This window comes from Amblyraja radiata, chromosome 13 (genome assembly GCF_010909765.2).
Source record: "Amblyraja radiata isolate CabotCenter1 chromosome 13, sAmbRad1.1.pri, whole genome shotgun sequence".
NCBI lineage: Eukaryota > Metazoa > Chordata > Chondrichthyes > Rajiformes > Rajidae > Amblyraja > Amblyraja radiata.
The window spans coordinates 60,767,018-60,785,966 of NC_045968.1; the positions used below are offsets into that span (position 1 = coordinate 60,767,018).

Below are 18,949 nucleotides of genomic sequence, written 5' to 3' on the forward strand. Positions count from 1 at the left end.
TTGGAAAGACTGAGCTCATATTCACTGGAATTTAGAAGGATGAGAGGTGATCGTATAGAAACGTATAAAATTATAAAAGGACTGGACATGCTAGATGCAGGAAAAATGTTCCCAATGTTCCCACAACCAGGGGCCACAGTCTAAGAATAAAGGGGAGGCCATTTAAAACTGAGATGAGAAAAAACTATTTCACCCAGAGAGTTGTGAATTTGTGGAATTCTCTGCCACAGAAGGCGGCAGAGACCAATTCACTGGATTAATTTAAAAGAGAGTAGATAGAGCACTAGGGGCTAGTGGAATCAAGGGATATGGGGAGAAGGCAGGCACGGGTTATTGATTATGGATGATCAGCCATGATCACTTGAAGGGCCAAATGGCTTCCTCCTAATCTGAGGAAGGACATTCTTGCCATAGAGGGTGTACAGAGAAGGTTCACCAGACTGATTCCTGGGATGTCAGGACTTTCATATGAAAATAGACTGGATAGACTCGGCTTGTACTCGCTAGAATTTAGAAGATTGAGGGGGGATCTTATAGAAACTTACAAAATTCTTAAGGGGTTGGACAGGCTAGATGCAGGAAGATTGTTCCCGATGTTGGGGAAGTCCAGAACAAGGGGTCACAGTTTAAGGATAAAGAGGAAATCTTTTAGGACGGAGATGAGAAAAACATTTTTTACACAGAGAGTGGTGAATCTGTGGAATTCTCTGCCACAGAATGTAGTTGAGGCCATTTCATTGGCTATATTTAAGAGGGAGTTAGATGTGGCCCTTGTGGCTAAAGGGATCAGGGGGTATGGAGAGAAGGCAGGTACAGAATACTGAGTTGGATGATCAGCCATGATCATATTGAATGGCGGTGCAGGCTCGAAGGGCCGAATGGCCTACTCCTGCACCTATTTTCTTTGTTTCTATGTGTCTACACCTATTTTCTATGTTTCTGTGTTTATCTATATGTAATCGCTGGATTATACTGAATATCAGGCAGAAAAAAACATACTCCTGCCCAGTTTGTTAGAGGCTCCTCGGCGACAAGTAGCGACAGCTAATTCTAGTGATTTTCATAGGAACTACGAAGACCAAGCACCATGGCTGGCAAATTATTTAATTCATTTTAAACATATTTGAATCCTAGATTTGGCATTTACTTATCTCCCTTTGTACACCCTCAGCTGGGGCGTACTAATTGATTATGATCCTTGAGCTTGAACAAACACACCGCCCGTCCGTGTTAAAAGTCTACGAACCACTTGAGGCTCCGAGGGAACAATAGCAGCCCGGCTGGGCGGCCGGCCAGCGCGATATTATGTGGCACCACTTGGTAGCCGCAGTGAATGTCCAACTTTTCTACTGAAGAAGTTTGGCGAAGCGGTGTTGAGCGGCGCTCCTTCCCCTTTTTACAGTCTGCCGGCAGCTGCTGCAGTTGAGACGTGCATGGAAGAGGAGGGATCTATTGGAATGAGATTGGCTCTACCACCCCCCACACCAAGAACCTTTGTAAACATGCGGCAGGCAGCAGGGAGGATGTTTGCGGAATGCAGTCAGTGTCTGCAGGCGTGTAATCCGCTTCTTGCATTGGGCAATGGTTGCTCGCCTTTCCTTTCCTCTCTCTCCCTCTCCCACAAACCTGCCGCAATGGATTTGATTTTCATTTTGAAAACCTGCACAATTCGCACAGTTCGCGCCGACTAATCCCACAGCCAGAATTCGCCCCGCTTGCACATTGGTTCGATACTCTGATGGTCACCAGGAAGACAGCGGACAATCCGCAGCTGTGCACTGTCAATCCCGTATCTCACCGGCACCATTCCGGATGAAGCCGTCTTCAGAACAAAGTTTCGTGGAGCCGCTAATGGTAATACAAACTTTACAATTATTTGAGGTCCGGTAGTTTCCGTCCTATAATGTGTGACCTTGCGCTGTGATATCCCAATCTTTTCCCCACTGGTTTTGATATCAGTAATATTAGAATTGTTGACAGTTTCTTTGTAATCACCATTTCACCAGCTACACCTTTGTAAGGCCAGTAACGCACTGGGTTTAAGAATTTCTGTTCAGAAAGAAAACTATGATTTAAAAGACAATAGTTTTATAGTATTGAGTAAAAATCTTGCCAACCAATGAACCTCAATATCGGTCCAGGCTTCCAACATGCAGTGTCCAAGATGATCATGGATGTATGAATTCTGTCAGACCATGTAACATTTGCAGTCTGGAATTGGAAATCAATTTGAAAATATGTTGAAACCTTTTAAGTTTGGCTTGTTAAGGCCTTCCTTAAGCAAATGGCAATAAGCTTCTTGAAGATAATTTTCTGAGTACTCATAAATTGGTGGACAACTTTTGGCACACTTAAAGCACATCAAAAAACAAAAACAAAAAACTATGAATTATAGAAATCTGAAATAAAAACAGACATTTTTCAAAGTGCTTAACAATTCAGGTAGCATCGGTGGAAAGATAAACTGAGCAAAACGCTTGGGCCAATGAACTTTACAACTGCACGTATTAAATTGTCAGGATGAAGGGAACGCTGTGGAGACCAAGAGAGACTGAATAATGGAAATGCTGGTGGTCTCGGCTGTCAGAGATGAAGGCTTGTTAGTTACAGCTGATCTGAATGGAAGAGGTGTAATTTAGGAAATGAATGAGGGCAGAAAGAAAAAGCACTTCTAATGTAAAGTATAGGTCAGTGCATTTTCTGTAATTTGGAATAAAAGAGAATGTTGGAAAAGCCCAAGCAAGATCTGTGGAGCCAGAAAAAATGGATTTAACCTTCCAGACTGACAACATTTCATAGAACATAGAAAAATACAGCACAGGATTGAGCTTTTCAGCCCTTGCATCGATAACATCAATGACGCCAATGTAAACTGCACATACATGCTCAAAATCTCTCAATTCCCTGCCTGCTCATGTTTCTAAATGCCTCTTAAAATGTTGCTGTCGTAGCTGCTTTCACCACATCCCCAGGCAGTGCATTCCAGGCACCCACCATTCTCTGTGAAAATTAAATTATCCTTGTAACCCTCCTTTCAACTTTTCCTTTCTCACCTTAAAGCTATGCTGTCTAGCATGTGACATTACCACCCTGGGATAAAGGCTTTGACTTTCTACCCTAACTATACCTCTCATCATTTTATAAACTTCTTATGTTCAGATCACTTCTTAGCAGTCAATGCGCCGGAGAAAACAATCCAAGTTTGTCCAACCTCTATTTAGTTAATACTCTATAATCCAGCCAACATCCTGGTAAACCACTTCTGCACCCTCCCCAAATCCTCAACATCTTTCCCATGAAAAAAATGCACAAAATACTGCAAATGTGGCCTCACCAACATTTTATACAGCTGAAACATGACCTGCCATTTTTATAGTCACATTTCAAATTGTTGAAGTCACAGTGTCAGAGGACAGTGATGTGCTTTGTCATGAGGTCAGATACTGATTCGGGGAATTATCTTGGGTTGGTTGGAACAATTTCATTCCATTATATGCTGGGTTTCCTTGGCAACATGCACAAAACCATTTCTATATACAGATATTTAAAAAAATGCTTGAGATACAATAACATAACTGCTACCAGTTGTCTTTTCAAACAATTTCATGGAAATTATATTAATTTCATACAATCTAAATCATCTGTTCAACATTAAGTAAGTAAGTTTATTGGCCAAGTATTCACATACAAGGAATTTGACTTGGTGCTCCGCCCACAAGTAACAACATGACATACAGTGACAGTTACGAATGATCAGGAAACACTAAACATTAATAATAGTAAAACATTAATGATAAAACACCATTGATCAAGCATGTGAACCAACAAAATACCAGATCAAAGGGAGGCTACAGATTTTTGGCTGTTGAGTAGAGCAACTACTCGTGGATAAAAACAGTTTTTATGTCTGACTGTGGCAGCTTTGACTGTCTGGAGTCGCCTTCCAGAGGGAAGTGATTCAAAGAGCTTGTGACCAGGGTGAGAGGGGTCAGAGATGATCTTGCCCGCTCGCTTCCTGGCCGGTGTACAGTTCATCAATGGAGGGAAGGTTGCAGCCAATAACCTTATCAGCTGATCGGACGATTCGCTGCAGCCTCCAGGTGTCGTGCTTGGTGGCTGAGCCAAACCAGACCATGATGGAGAAGGTGAGAACAGACTCTATGATGGCTGTGTAGAATTGGACAATCATTGCTTGTGGCAGATTGTGCTTCCTCAGCTGCTGCAGGAAGTACATCCTCTGTTGTGCCTTTTTCACTGTGCTGTTTAAACTCTCATGCATGAACAAATGAATGACTGTCAAAATAACTGAAAATCCCAGTGACCATTCAATACTGTACAAAAAGTAGATTCAGTACATGTACAGGACCGACTTGGAGATAGCTATGTATTAGCTTTGTTTAGTTGCATCAAATTCAAACTAATTTGTTGTCGACATGTTCAATAAACTACATCAAAGAGAGAAGTGGTCAAGATACTGATCACCTAGAAACATAAAAAATAGGTGCAGGAGTAGGCCATTCGGCCCTTCGAGCCTGCACCGCCATTCAATATGATCATGGCTGATCATCCAACTCAGTATCCTGTACCTGCCTTCTCTCCATACCCCCTGATCCCTTCAGCCACAAGGGCCACATCTAACTCCCTCTTAAATATAGCCAATGAACTGGCCTCAACTACATTCTGTGGCAGAGAATTCCAGAGATTCACCACTGTGTGAATTTTTTTTTTCTCATCTCAGTCCTAAAAGACTTCCCTCTTATCCTTAAACTGTGACCCCTTGTTCTGGACTTCCCCAACATCGGGAACAACCTTCCTGCATCTAGTCTGTCCAACCCCTTAAGAATTTTGTACGTTTCTATAAGATCCCCCCTCAATCTTCTAAAATCTAGCGAGTACAAGCCGAGTCTATCCAGTCTTTCTTCATATCAAAGTCCTGACATCCCAGGAATCAGTCTGGTGAACCTTCTCTGTACACCCTCTATGGCAATCCCAACTCTACCTGGTCTCTCAGCATTTCCTTTCCAATAATTGTTACATGTGTCTGGGGCAACAACAAAGTGCTGGAGTAAAGTGCGTGTCAGGCAGCATCCGTGGAGGGAGTGGATGGGTGACATTTTGGGTAGTGGCCTGGACTTTGATGCTGATTCATTGTATTTTATATAAGGAATCTCTTACACGAGATTACTGCAAAATTATTGGAATGATGAATTATTGTGGACATGAGTAAGCTATAGAGTTCATTTTTCGTGGTATCGTTGACACCTGTTCAAACCCTCAATGTGCATTTTTAGTGTCGGGCAGAAAAGTATCTGCATTGGCCACATCTGCATGTTGTTAGGGAGCAGTAGCCTTCCAGTTAAATCCTAGCCTGACAAGCCAAAAACAAATGGAATGCCTATGACCCTTAGTGTCATCAATCTACCTTCTCCACATACACCGCCTGACTCACTGAGTTACTCCAGCACTTTGTGTCTATTTCTGCCTGCCTGTTCGTTTTTGATCCCCTTACTGAACGTGTTTGGATCATCTTGCAGCATAGTTCAAATGCAATGCTGTCAGATTTTAAAAGTGCTGTTTGATCTTTTGAAAAATTAATCATGCAACTTTTAAGAAAATATTTAGTCATATCGCTCCAGGTGGGTGAGATACTTGGGCTATTGATACAGGCAGATAGGGGGCACAGTGGCACAGCGAGTGGAGCAGCTGCCTCTCTGTGTGGAGTGTACGCATTCTCCCTGTGACCATGTGGGTCTTCACTAGGTGATCCAAGTTTCCCCTCTCATTTGAAAGATGTGTGGGTGTGTAGATTAATTTGTCTCTGTAAGTTGCCCCCTGTATATAGGGAATTGATGCGAAAGTTGAATAACATAGAACTAGTGTGAATGGGTGATCAATGGTCTGTGTGGACTCAGTAGGCTGAAGGGTCTGTTGCCATGCTGTACCTTTCAATCAATCATGTGGCTGTAAAATAATTCCAGGATAGAATTAGATACTGTAAGTAACATCAGCTGAAACTTTAAGTTTAGTTACTATAATTACTGGGAGCACAATATCATGATTGTAATAAGCGAGTTCGGTATTACAACTGCGCATGCCCAGGTCATGGGTCATTCGGGATAAACACTCTCGCGAGTTGAGCTACTGTGTGTGTACGGGCCTGCTTATTCATTTCAATGAGATTCATAAATAAATGTATCCATCAAATATGTCAGCAGTAGGCCACAACAAACCTGTCGAACTCGCTTATTCTAACTCAAATTTTTAGATGAAACGTTGACAACAGGAATGCACGTCGTCAACTTTAAACTTTTCTTTCTTTGAAGAAATAACAGCCTATTAATTCAAGCCATTGTCTGCAGTTCCAAACACTAACCCACGTGAGATGTAATTTAAGCATTTAAACCATGATAGCATTTAATTAAATGAATCCTTTTTATCTTTTATCTCACAGATGTCAAACTATAAACGTGCAACTTTAGAAGATGATGATGCCACAGATGCCCCTGCAGAGGGAACTGCTTCACCAGAAAGCATCGAGGTTTGTAGAATTGACTGGAATTCAAATTTTATTTTTATGAAACATTTTTTAAAGCCAGCCGTCATTTCCTTTAATTGTATGCATGTTGAATGTTTACAAAGTTGATTTATGATATGGTGTGTATGTGGTTCCAGTTTCCACAGTAACAGAAAGTGCTGCTATTACTGTAGCATAATCATGAAGAGTCACATTGTTTCCTTGCTTTATGTTTTCCATTGGCCATGAACAGTGATAAATAGTCGTTTCTTTGATATCTGATGGAGTATTATTGAGTTCGATTGTATTTCAGTGGAGAAAACATGAACATTTATATTATCTGGCCAAACAAATGCAGATCCAATCAGTACTTTTCCTGTCTCACGGAAACAATCTGAAATGTTTACTCGATGCTCTAAAGTTGGACAAATTCCTTTATAATCACATTGTTAATGTGGTATTTGAACATATTTCTCAATTTCTTGTCAGACGCGGGGGGGGGGGGGGGTCAGTCTCAGTCTACCCCATGACAGAAGGGGGAGGATTTGTACAGTTTGATAGCCACAGGGAAGAAGGATCTCCTGTGGCGTTCTGTCCTGTATCTTGGTGAATCCAGTCTGTTGCTGAAGGTACTACTCAGATTGACCAGTGTGTCACGGGGGGGATACACCTTGTCCAGGATCCAAGAAATAGATCTGGGAATAGACCATTCATTTCTTCATGCCTACTCCACTATTGAATTATAAAGTGGATAATTTAATTTTTAGTGCATTAACTTCGTATTTCTTGATCTCCTTAGCATCCCAAAATCTATTGACTTCTTTCTTGAATATACTGCGCAGCTCGGTCTCCACAGCTTGGGTGACATTTCGGGTCGAGACCCTTCTTCAAGTTGAAAACACCATGGGTGGCTCATTTACAGTATTCAGGGAGGGAAGAGAAAGTTTAAAGGAGCATAGTTATAGGAAGTTGTTTCGTTAAAGAAGCAGACTGCCACTTCAGTGGTTGCAAACATTATTCATAATAATCATAATTGTAATTTATTAGCCAAGTATATTTTGCAACATACGAGGAATTTGATTTGCCATAGTCATACCAAAAAAGCAACAAGACACACAACTATATAAAAATTTGACATATACATCCACCACAGCGGCTCCTCCCCATTCCCCACTGTGATGGAAGGCAATGAAGTCTTATCTTCTTACATAGAAACATAGAAACATAGAAAATAGGTGCAGGATGAGGCCATTTGACCTTTCGAGCCAGCACCGCCATTCACTGTGATCATGGCTGATCGTCCCCTATCAATAACCCGTGCCTGCCTTCTCCCCATATCCCTTGACTCCACTAGCCCCTAGAGCTCTATTTAACTCTCTCTTAAATCCATCCAGTGACTTGGCCTCCACTGCTCTCTGTGGCAGGGAATTCCATAAATTCACAACTCTCTGGGTGAAAACGTTTTTTCTCACCTCGGTCTTAAATGACCTCCTCTTTATTCTAAGACTGTGGCCCCTGGTTCTGGACTCGCCCAACATTGGGACCATTTTTCCTGCATCTAGCTTGTTCAGTCCTTTTATAATTTTATATGTTTCTATAAGATCCCCTTCATCTTTCTAAACTCCAGTGAATACAAGCCTAGTCTTTTCAATCTTTCCTCATATGCCAGTTCCGCCATCTCCGGGATGAAACTCGTGAACCTACGCTGCACTGCCTCAATCACAAGGATGTCCTTCCTCAAATTAGGAGATCAAAACTGTACACAATACTCCAGATGTGGTCTCACCAGAGCCCTATACAACTGCAGAAGAAAGAGCTTGACTTTTAGCATCTTGGATATCCCGCCACCAGATCATATTGGCTGCATTTTTCTGAAGTCTGATGCAGCTTTACCAATTCGGGAGTTGACCTCTACATCTCCAACTACTGTGAACATGCTGCCAAGATAGGTAAATCTTATGGCGTTTTCCACAGGTACCCGTGCATAATATGATTGGACTGGATAACACACTGCGCTTTTTTAATCTACTATACTCAATACTCTAACTGATGAAGGCCACTTTGCCGAAAGCCTTCTTGAACACCCTATCCACTTTCAAGGAACTATGTCAAGTCCTTAACCTGTACCTGCGCTCCTAGATCACTCTGCTCAACAACACTCTTGCCATTCACAGTGCAAGTCCTGCCCATGTTAGACTTCACAAAATGCAACACCTCACATTTCTCTGTATTACATTCCATCAACTATTCCTCAGCCCACCTGCCCAACACTTATCTCAATTTACTTGTGCATATGATGAAGGAGTTGACTTGACAGTTACAGCGAACATGCCATTCTCTTCCATTTGCATTAATTCAGCAGTTCCTTATACATTGATCTGCTTGCAAAAAGAATGTTTACTAAGATCACACAGTCCAACATGTTTATTTGCACATTTCCTAGTTTCATAACGCAAATCCTTAAATCTATTAGTAATACATTTATTGTCAGAAGAGTTCTAGTCCATTATGAAGTTTGATGAGAAGGAAAAGCTGGAAGAGGCTTTTAAAAGCAGAACATTAATTACGTATTAGATAATTATTCTAGACAATAGACAATAGGTGCAGGAGTAGGCCATTCGGCCCTTCGAGCCAGCACAGCCATTCAATGTGATCATGGCTGATCATCCCCAATCAGTACCCCGTTCCTGCCTTCTCCCCATATCCCCTGACTCCGCTATTTTTAAGAGCCCTATCTTGAAAGCATCCAGAGAACCTGCCTCCACCGCACTCTGAGGCAGAGAATTCCACAGACTCACCACTCTCTGTGAGAAAAAGTGTTTCCTTGTCTCCGTTCTAAATGACTTCCTCCTTATTCTTAAACTGTGGCCCCCGGTTCTGGACTCCCCCAACACTCAATAAGACAAAAGCAACGGGCGTGGACAAGGGCTTCTGCAATTAGTCTTAGTTGAGGCTAAATTATAGGTTTCTGATGAATTTTACTAACCTATAACACATGCAGACAATATTGTATTATTCTGGAAACTTGACATCTTTTAATTTTAGGGAGGTGTTGGGGGAGTCATGGCTGAGTTTGTGTGGCATGAGAATGATGGAGAAGTGAGTGTAGGATCTGATGACTGCAGAGGGTTTCATTGTTCTTCTTGCATGGTATGAATGGGGTCCAGCATGCAGTTTATTATACATATTCAGTTGTGACAGTTTTGCCGTATGTGATTCTAAAGTGGGTAAGCATAGTTATTTTATGCCAATTTTAGACCTTCCAAATCATGGATCGTGCTTGGTTGATACAAATGAAATGAAATTCAGAATTGATTTTCATGATTTATTACATTGTTTTGTGTATTAGGAGAATGCAGATGTTTATTCAATGCCTAGTAAAAAATAAAAGCATTGATCGTTTTTGCACTCGCATGGTTGAAACCTTTCGATTGAGTTCTGAGAGTGTACAGAGGAGATTTACTAGAATGTTGCCTGGGTTTCAACAACTAAGTTACAGAGATAGGTTGAATAAGTTAGATCTTTATTCTCTGGAGCGCAGAAGGTTAAGGGGGGACTTGATAGAGGTCTTTAAAATGATGAGAGGGATAGACAGAGTTGATGTGGACAAGCTTTTCCCTTTGAGAATAGGGAAGATTCAAACAAGAGGACATGACTTCAGAATTAAGGGACAGAAGTTTAGGGGTAACATGAGGGGGAACTTCTTTACTCAGAGAGTGGTAGCGGTGTGGAATGAGCTTCCAGTGGAAGTGGTGGCGGCAGGTTCGTTGGTATCATTTAAAAATAAATTGGATAGGCATATGGATGAGAAGGGAATGGAGGGTTATGGTATGAGTGCAGGCAGGTGGGACTAAGGGAAAAAAGTTGTTCGGCACGGACTTGTAGGGCCGAGATGTCCTGTTTCCGTGCTGTAATTGTTATATGGTTATATTGCTTTCTAGAGTTCACATAGGATGCAGAAGATAGACACAAAATGCTGGAGTAACTCAGCGGGACAAGCAGCATCTCTGGAGAGAAGGAATGGGTAACATTTTGGGATGAGACGCTTCTCTTTGTGTCTATCTTCGGCTTCAAGGTTTCAAGGTCAGTTTATTGTCACGTACCAATTAAGGTACAGTGAAATTTGAGTTACCATACAACCATACTAAGTGAAAAGAAACACAGACACATAAAATAAAATGTAACATAAACATGCACCACAGCGGCTCCCCGCATTCATTACTGTGATGGAAGTTAATAAAGTCCAATCATCTCCCTCTTCATTCTCCCGCTGTCGGGGCTGTCGAACCATCTGCAGTCGGGGCCATCAAAGCTCCTGCAGCCGGCGATCCGAAGCCCTCACGTCGGGGTAATCGAAACTCCCTCGTCGGGACGGTTGAAACTTTCCGCGGCTTGGAGCTCTCGAATCGGTCTCTAACCAGGAACTGCGGGCTCCACGATGTTAAGTCCACAGGCCCGCGGTTGGAGTTCTCCACAGATCCACAGGTTTAAACCAGCATCTGCAGTTCCTTCTTACTCACATAGGATGCCGGCTGACTTGAAACGTAAAATATTCATGATGCTTGGTACTTTAAATCTGGATGCAATACTCCACTAGAAGCTTTAGACTTTGGAGATAAAGCTTGGCCCACCGAGTCCGAGTCGACCAGCAATCTAATGTCTATTGTCCGTATACAAGCACTATCCTACACACCAGGAACAATTTACATTTTTACAGAAACCAATTAACCTACAAACCTGTATGTCTTTGGAGTGTGGGGGGAAACTGGAGCACCCCGGGGAAAATCCATGCAGTCACGGGGAGAACGTACAAACTCTGTGCAGACAGCACCCGTAGTCAGGATTGAACACACATTTCAGGTGTTGTAAGGTAGCAGCTCTACTGCTGCACTACTGTGTTGCCCTCAACTGATCTGGTATTTTATAAAGGTTCGTCATGACAACCATGCTTTGCTGTTGTATACCTCTATTTATAAAACCTTCAACCCAAATGGCTTTTTAACTCGTTTTCTCAACCACCTGTGACTACAGGTATTTACTCTCTCTATGTTGTACCTCTTTCAGAATTCTGCCACCTAGTTTATATTTGCAATTCTCATTTTTCACATCACTCAGCAGAAATTCTCATCTGCCACCTCTCTGCTCATTCTGTAGATTGCCTCTCTCCTCATAAAGCGTATTACCATTCTCCTCACAGTTCACCATACTTTCAAGGTTTGTGCCATCTCCGATCAACAATATATATTAAGACAAATAGTAGACCTCGTAGTAGCCATGAAATAACTCCTCTGGATAGTTCCCCTCTAGTAAAACATACTCTTTCACTGCTATGCTGTTTTCTGTTTAGTTTAGTTTAGAGATACTGTGAGGATAGGGGCCATTCGGCCCACTGAGTCTGTGCCGACCAATGATCACCCTATACACTAATCTACACACTAGAGACAATGTACAATTCTTACCAAAGCCAACTAACCTACAGACCTGTACATCGGGAGGAAACCGGGGCATCCGGAGAAAACCCACGTGGTCAGGGGGAGAACATACAAACTCTCTACAGACAGTATTTGTTCAAGATCAAACTCTGGTCTCTGACTCTAAGGCAGCAACTCTACCGCTGCGCTACCCATAATTTCTTTGGCCGATTTTCTATTCAATTTACATGTTGAAGTGATTGTTAATTCTGATGATTGTTTCCAGAGTGCTTCCCAGTAGTGGGGTTATACTGATTGGTCTGTAGTTACTGGGTTTATGCTTTTCCTGAGACTTAAGGGCCTGTCCCACTTTCACGACCTAATTCACAACCTCTGCCGAGTTTGCCCTTGACTCGTACTCACAGCATGGTCGTAGGGGGTCGTAGGTAGGTTGTAGCGGCGGTGGGCGGCGCCATTCGGTGGGCGGCGCGACTCTCGTCAGCAGCGGCCTCTGCAGTCCGTCTGTGTTTTATTATTTTTTGTCTCGTTTTTATGTAGTTTTTGTTATTTTTTTTGTTGGGGTATGTGTGTGGGGGGGAGGGGGTAACTTTAAAATCTTTCCCCTGCACGGGAGACCCGACCTTTTCTTTGTCGGGTCTCCGTTGTCGTTGGGGCTGCAACGTGGAGCGGCCTCCAACAGGAACGACCTGGGGTTCCAGCTGCGGAGCTGCCGACTACTCACCGTCACGGGGCTGGCCGAGTCCGGAGCGGGTGGAGCGGTGGTGGAGCGCTGCTGCCACCCGACCTCCGGAGTTTCGGAGGCTGCAATTGCGGGTTTGGCGGACGGCGGCACCGGGAGCCCGCGGGTCCCTGCTGGGAGACCGCTTTTCGGGGCTTCCGCAACGGCGACTTCTCCCGCCCGAGTTGCGGGGTTGAAGAGCACCTGAGCGGGGCCTTACACCATCGCCCCGCGCGGCTTGGAATGGCCGCGGGACTTTGCGAGCGCACGCCGGTGGCTCTAACACCAAGACCCGGTACACGGCCTTGCATCACCCGGCGTGGCTTTAATGGCCGCGGGACAATCGCCATCGCCAGCCGGGGGCTTTGACTTTGACTCTGACTCTGACATCGGGGGGGAGAGTGCAGTGGAGAGATAAGTTTTTTTTGCCTTCCATCATAACGATGTGATGGATGTTTGTGTAAACTGTGTTGTGTCTCGGGTCTTTTTGTTTTGTAATGTATGGCTGCAGAAACGATATTTCGTTTGGACCTCAAGGGGTCCAAATGACAATAAATTGAATTGTATTGTTTAATATTGTATAGCAGGCCGTGATGCTAGTCATAGGTACTCGAGGTATCAAGTAGGTCGGGGCGTTTTTCTAGCCTGATGAAAAATGTCCACGAGTTAAAAAGGTCGTGAAAGTGGGACAGGCTCTTTAGAAATCCCCTGGAATTAAAAAAAGAGTTTATATAAAGTTGCGATTAACGTTATTATGGAAATAGCTCATTTATTAGTTATAAATGATTTTTTTCAAATTGCAGTTTTTTTTCAGTCCTTTATTTTTATTTAGCTATTTCTTTGGTAGTCAGATTCTGCATAGGACATCTCAGTACTGTGATTTTGTTTTTTCTTGTTTTGGGTTTCACTGATACTGCAAAGTGATATGCACATTGATTTTTCTTTCCGCAAGTGTAGCCTTTGGTTAAATTATTAGGTTTTAATCATGACATGTGCATGATAGTTTGTTGTTTCTGTTATTTCTGTTTGTGCTAAAAGGAAACATGTAATTTGTCTCTTTTTTTAATAGGTTGGGTTTAGAAAAGGCAAGTCGCTTTCCCTGGGGCCAATTGGAACGAGAACACAATTGGAACTCACCTTGTTAGTTGTCCTCCTGGTTGTGGTCATGACCTTGATTGGTTGTATTATTACTCTGGTAATAAAAAATACTCAAGGTAAGGTGGGATTGAATAACATTCATGCATGTTAAGTTTTATTTGTGGGAAGAAACTGCATATGCTGGTTTAAACTGAAGATAGGCACAAAGAGCTGAAGTAACAGTAGGACAGACAGCATCTCTGGAGAGAAGGAATATGTGATGTTTCAGGTGAAGAAGGGTCTTGACCCGAAACATCGCCCAGTCCTTCTCTCCAGAGATGCAGCCTGTCCCGCTGAGTTGCTCCAGCATTTTGTGTCCATCTTAAGTTATCTATCTTTATTATATTACTAAAAGTCTGTTCTTGACCGGTTTTGGCCATCTGTGCTGCGATTTCCGAGAGAACGCTGCCACTTACGGCCGTTATTTTTGGCCACCTTGCTCAGAGCCCTCCTCCGCCGTATGTGTGCCGAGGATTTTTCCCGTCGATGAAAAATGACAGAGATATTAATGATTTTACAAAATTCCTCATTCCCTCTGCTGCCCCTGCTGGCGGCAGGGGGGAGGGACTATAAAACCAGGAAGTGATGTGCCTCAATCAGTGTCTGCAAGCTGGAGGAAGGCAGAGGGTCACGTTTCTCTGAGCTGTGAATAACACTGAACACATGTCTACTCAAATGTAAGTGTCCTTAGTGGTTCTAAAACGCTTGCAGAATGTGTTTATTGGTTCTAAAATGTTTGCAAAAAGTGTTTATTGGTTCTAAAATGTTTGCAAAAAGTGTCTCTTTTGGTTCTACAATGCTTGCAGAATGTGTATTTTTTGGTTCTAAAATGGTTTTTTTAGGTCCCCCCTTTCCTCTCCCCCCCCTCCCATCCCCCCCTCTCCTCTCCCCCCCGCTCCTCTCCCCCCTCTCCATCTCCCCCCTCTCCTCTCCCCCCTCTCCTCCCCCCCTCTCTCCTCCCCCCCTCTCTCCTCCCCCCCCTCTCTCCTCCCCCCCTCTCTCCTCCCCCCTCTCTCCTCCCCCTCTCTCCTCCTCCCCCTCTCTCCTCCCCCCCTCTCTCTCCTCCCCCCCTCTCTCTCCTCCCCCCCTCTCTCCCCCTCCCCCCCCTCTCTCCTCCCCCCCTCTCTCCTCCCCCCTCTCTCTCCTCCCCCCCTCTCTCCTCCTCCCCCCTCTCTCTCCTCCCCCCTCTCTCTCCTCCCCCCCTCTCTCTCCTCCCCCCTCTCTCCTCTCCTCCCCCTCTCATCCTCCTCCCCTCTCCTCTCCCCTCTCTTCTCTCCTCCTCCCCGCCTCATCTCCTGTACTTCCTCCTCGCCCCCTCTCGCCCTCCTCCCCCCTCTACTCCTCCAGTCGCCCCCCTCTCTGCCGCCTCCCCCCTCTCTGTCCTCCCTCCCCCCCGCCTCTCTTCTCTCCGCCCCCCCTCTCTGCTCTCCTCCTCCCCCCTCTCTCCTCCTCCCCCCCCTCTTCTCCGCCTCCTCCCCCCCCTCTCGTCCTCCTCCCCCCCCTCTCTCTCCGCCCTCCCCCCCTCTCTCCTCCTCCCCCCCTCTCCTCCTCCTCCCCCCTCCCTCTCCTCCTCCCCCCCTCTCGTCCTCCTCCCCCCCTCTCTCTCCTCCCCCCCTCTCTCCTCCTCCCCCCCTCTCCTCCTCCTCCCCCCTCTTTCTCCTCCTCCCCGCCCCTCTCTCCTCCTCCCCCCCTCTCTCCTCCTCCCCCCCTCTCTCCTCCTCCCCTCCCCTCCCCCCCCCCCCCCCCCCCCCCCCCTCTCTCTCTCTCCCCCCCTCTCTCTCTCTCCCCCCCCTCTCTTTCCCCCCCTCTCTCCCCCCCCCTCTCCCCCCCTCTCTCCCCTCCCCTCTCTCCCCTCTCCCTCTCTCTCACCCCCCCCCTCTCGTCCACCCCTCTCCTCCCCCCTCCCTCTCTTCTCCCCCCCTCCCTCTCTCCTCTCCCCCCTCTCTCTCCCCCCCCCTCTCTCGCCCTCCCCTCTCTCCCCCCCCCGCCTCTCTCCCCGCTCCCCCCCCCCTCTCTCCCCCCCCTCTCTCTCCCCCCCCTCTCTCCCCCCCCCTCTCTCCTCCCCCCTCCTCTCTCTCCCCCCCCCTCCTCTCTCCCCCCCCCTCTCTCATCCCCCCCCCCTTCCGCCCCCCCCCCCCTCTTCTCCCCCCCCTCTCCCCCCCTCCCTCTTCTCCCCCCTCCTCTCTCCCCCCCCCTCTCTCCTCCCCGCCGCTCCTTCTCTCCCCCCCCTCTCTCTCTCCCCCCCCCTCCTCTCTCCCCCCCTCTCTCCCCCCCCCCCTCCTCTCCCCCCCCCTCTCTCCTCCCCCCCCCTCTCTCTCCTCCCCCTCTCCCCCCCCCCTCTCTCCCCCCCCGCTCTCTCTCCCCCCCCCTCTCTCCCCCCTCCTTCCTCCCCCCCCCTCTCTCCCCCCCCCTCTCTGCCTCCTCCCTCCTCTCCTCCTCCGCCCCCCTCTCCCCTTCCGCCCCTCTCTCCTCCTCCCCCCCCTCTCCCCTTCCCCCCTCTCTCCCCCTTCCTCCCCCCCTCTCTCCTCCTCTCCCCCCTTCGTCGGTTATCTCCTTCCTCCTCCCTCTCGGTCCTCTTCCCCCCCTCTCTCCTCCTCCCTCCCCCCCTCTCTCCGGTGCCTCCCGGCCCCCGCTCTCGTGCGCTCCGTGGCGGCCGCCGTCTCCCTCTCTCCTCCTCCCCCCCCTCTCTCCTCCTCCCCCCCTCTCTCTCTTCTCCCCTCCTCCCCCACCTTTCCCCCCCCCCTCACCCAGCCTCCCTCTTATCCTCCTCTCCACCCCCCTCTCCCTCTTGCCCCTACTCTCTGTGTCTCTGTCTCTCTCTGTGTCTCTGCCCCTTCTCTCTCTGCCCTCTCTCTCTACCCCCGCCCCCCCCCCCCCCTCTAGATGTGACTGCAAGTTGGGGGCTGTGCGTCAGTAGATAGGGTGGTTATGGGGTAAAAGGGCAAATTAATATTAATATAATATCAAGGGGGGTAATTAGCGTGAGTGCGGGGGGGGGGGGGATAGTTAGTGTGTGTGACGCTGCATGCCCCCCCACAACCGCACATTGGGGGAACAGACCCAACAGGTCTGCACTTGGTCTAGTATCTTATTATAGTTCTGATATTTTTCCAACATATGATAACAATGGCAGTTTAGTATCTCCTTTATTTATCATATTTTTTAATGATTTTTCAAATTTAATAACATCCTTAACAGAAAATTCAAGCTACAGTCGTGACACCTTTTTGGACATCAAATGATGTAGTTTTAAAATGAAATAATTGTTGTAATGTAGGAAATGTAACCAATTGATCAGTCTGAAGAAGGGTCTTGACCCGAGACGTAACCCATTCCTTCTCTTCAGAGATGCTGCCTGTCCCGCTGAGTTACTCCAGCTTTTTGTGTCTATCTTCACTTGAACACAATACTATTTTGAAATGGCTATGGCACCAGCTTTAATAATTTATCTTTAGCAGTAACTATTTAGCAAAACTATTTAAGCAAAAATATTTTCTTTAGCAAAACTATTTTCTTTAGCAAAACTATTTACCAGTATCACCAACTTTAGCAGTATCACCAAACAAAAAAAAGGGAAAAAAGTTGGTGCAAGGGGGCTTTGAGTTAAAGGTGTTAAGTTGGAGCTTGTGCAAGAGTGAAATGGAGTGTGAAAATAGGGGAAGAGATCCAAGCCATCATGGTCAATGAGGAAACCAAAAATGTTGGAAAGGAAAGGCCTGAATTCCTCTAAAGAGAAATTTAACAGACTAAAAACAAGAAATTCTGAAAAAAAAGACACGTGAGCTTGCTTCAGGTTTGGGTGAGGCCTCCGGGGCTGCAGTGTTTTCCTGTGCACACCAGAGAACAGGAGTCTGGCTCATTTCAATGTTAATGTCTTCCGTATTCATACTTTTTTAAAGTCGTGTAGAACTATCAAATTAAATACAAGAAATATAAAGGAAAAAAGGAATGGGTTGAGAGAGGAAGAAAAAAATAGGCATGAAAAAGAGTTAGAAGATCATTTTTGTAGGCAAGAAAAGTCCAAATGTGCAAATAATTAGGGGATTGGAGATGATTTGGGGGAGGCGTGTGGGAGGAAGGAAGAAAGAACATCACTGATTGATATATCTGTTTATTCCAGTTTTTGGTTTAACCACCTTAAAACCATGGGTACCCATCATCATGTGGATCTAATAAATATTTGGCATCTTCAGGCTCGGTCACAGCATCAGACTAATGTTTGCAACAGGCACATTTTTCACAGTAGACAATATTGCTAGAGAAACTCAGCGGGTGAGGCAGCATTTATGGAGCGATGGAATAGGTGATGTTTCGGGTCGAGACCCTTCATCAGACTGATGCTGCCTCACCCGCTGAGTTTCTCCAGCATTTTTGTCTACCTTCGATTTTTCCAGCGTCTGCAGTTCTTTCTTAAACATTTTTCACAGTGATTGATTTCATCCTGTTGCAGAACAAATTACTGACCAAACTATTTCTGGCTACTGGCTGCTACTTCTAATATCCCATCATTACTGAAAGATGGAGTGACCACAGTGGAAAATCCAAGACAGAGCCAAATAGTATTTTTTGGTTCACATTATGTAATTCAAAAAAGTTTTGCTGAATCTAATCACTTAATTTATCTGTCAGTATTGCACTTCTAAAATGTTGTTCTGGGTTTCCAGCCGCATAAACCTGGAGATCAAATAATGTACAGTATTTGTTTTGACACGTGCAAAATTATACTGCATTTAGAAAAGGTACTCGACTCCTGTGCGATGTGAATTGAGATTGCTTCATTGTTACACAAAGCGCCTGACCCAATAGGTAGAACCAAGGTATTCATTTTGCTCCCAATAGGTACTTTAAATACTTGGTGTTTACCAATCCTCATTGTCCATGCTGTGTTGTCGGGCTTGCCGGGCTGCTGATTTCCTGACTACATACAGTATCCACATTGATCTTCTCCTCTTGTCTTTACCCTGCACTCTGTTGTCATCCATTGTGCTCACTCTCCTGATGGGCCTGTCCCACTTAGGCGATTTTTCAGTCACCTGAAAAACCGGCAACTGGAACGGCGACACACACACACACACACCACACACACACACACACACACCCCACACACACATCGCTTCCTTCACCAGCCCGTTATGCTCACGGGGAACG

The 18,949-nt window shown here is 45.7% G+C and overlaps 1 protein-coding gene across 3 annotated transcripts in view; it reads left to right on the plus strand.

Annotated features, from left to right (window-relative positions):
* Positions 1–18,949, plus strand: part of ece2 (endothelin converting enzyme 2) — a 199,050-nt gene that overhangs the window by 20,473 nt on the left and 159,628 nt on the right. Inside the window, exons 1-3 of one of the 3 annotated variants that reach the window (XM_033032199.1) lie at positions 1,450–1,854; positions 6,452–6,538; positions 13,734–13,878. In XM_033032199.1, the coding sequence (XP_032888090.1) occupies positions 1,813–1,854; positions 6,452–6,538; positions 13,734–13,878 (274 nt within the window). In that variant the 5' untranslated portion in view covers positions 1,450–1,812. Of the gene's footprint in view, positions 1–1,449; positions 1,855–6,451; positions 6,539–13,733; positions 13,879–18,949 lie in introns of those variants that run through there. The other 2 variants (XM_033032197.1, XM_033032198.1) reach the window with 2 other exon arrangements.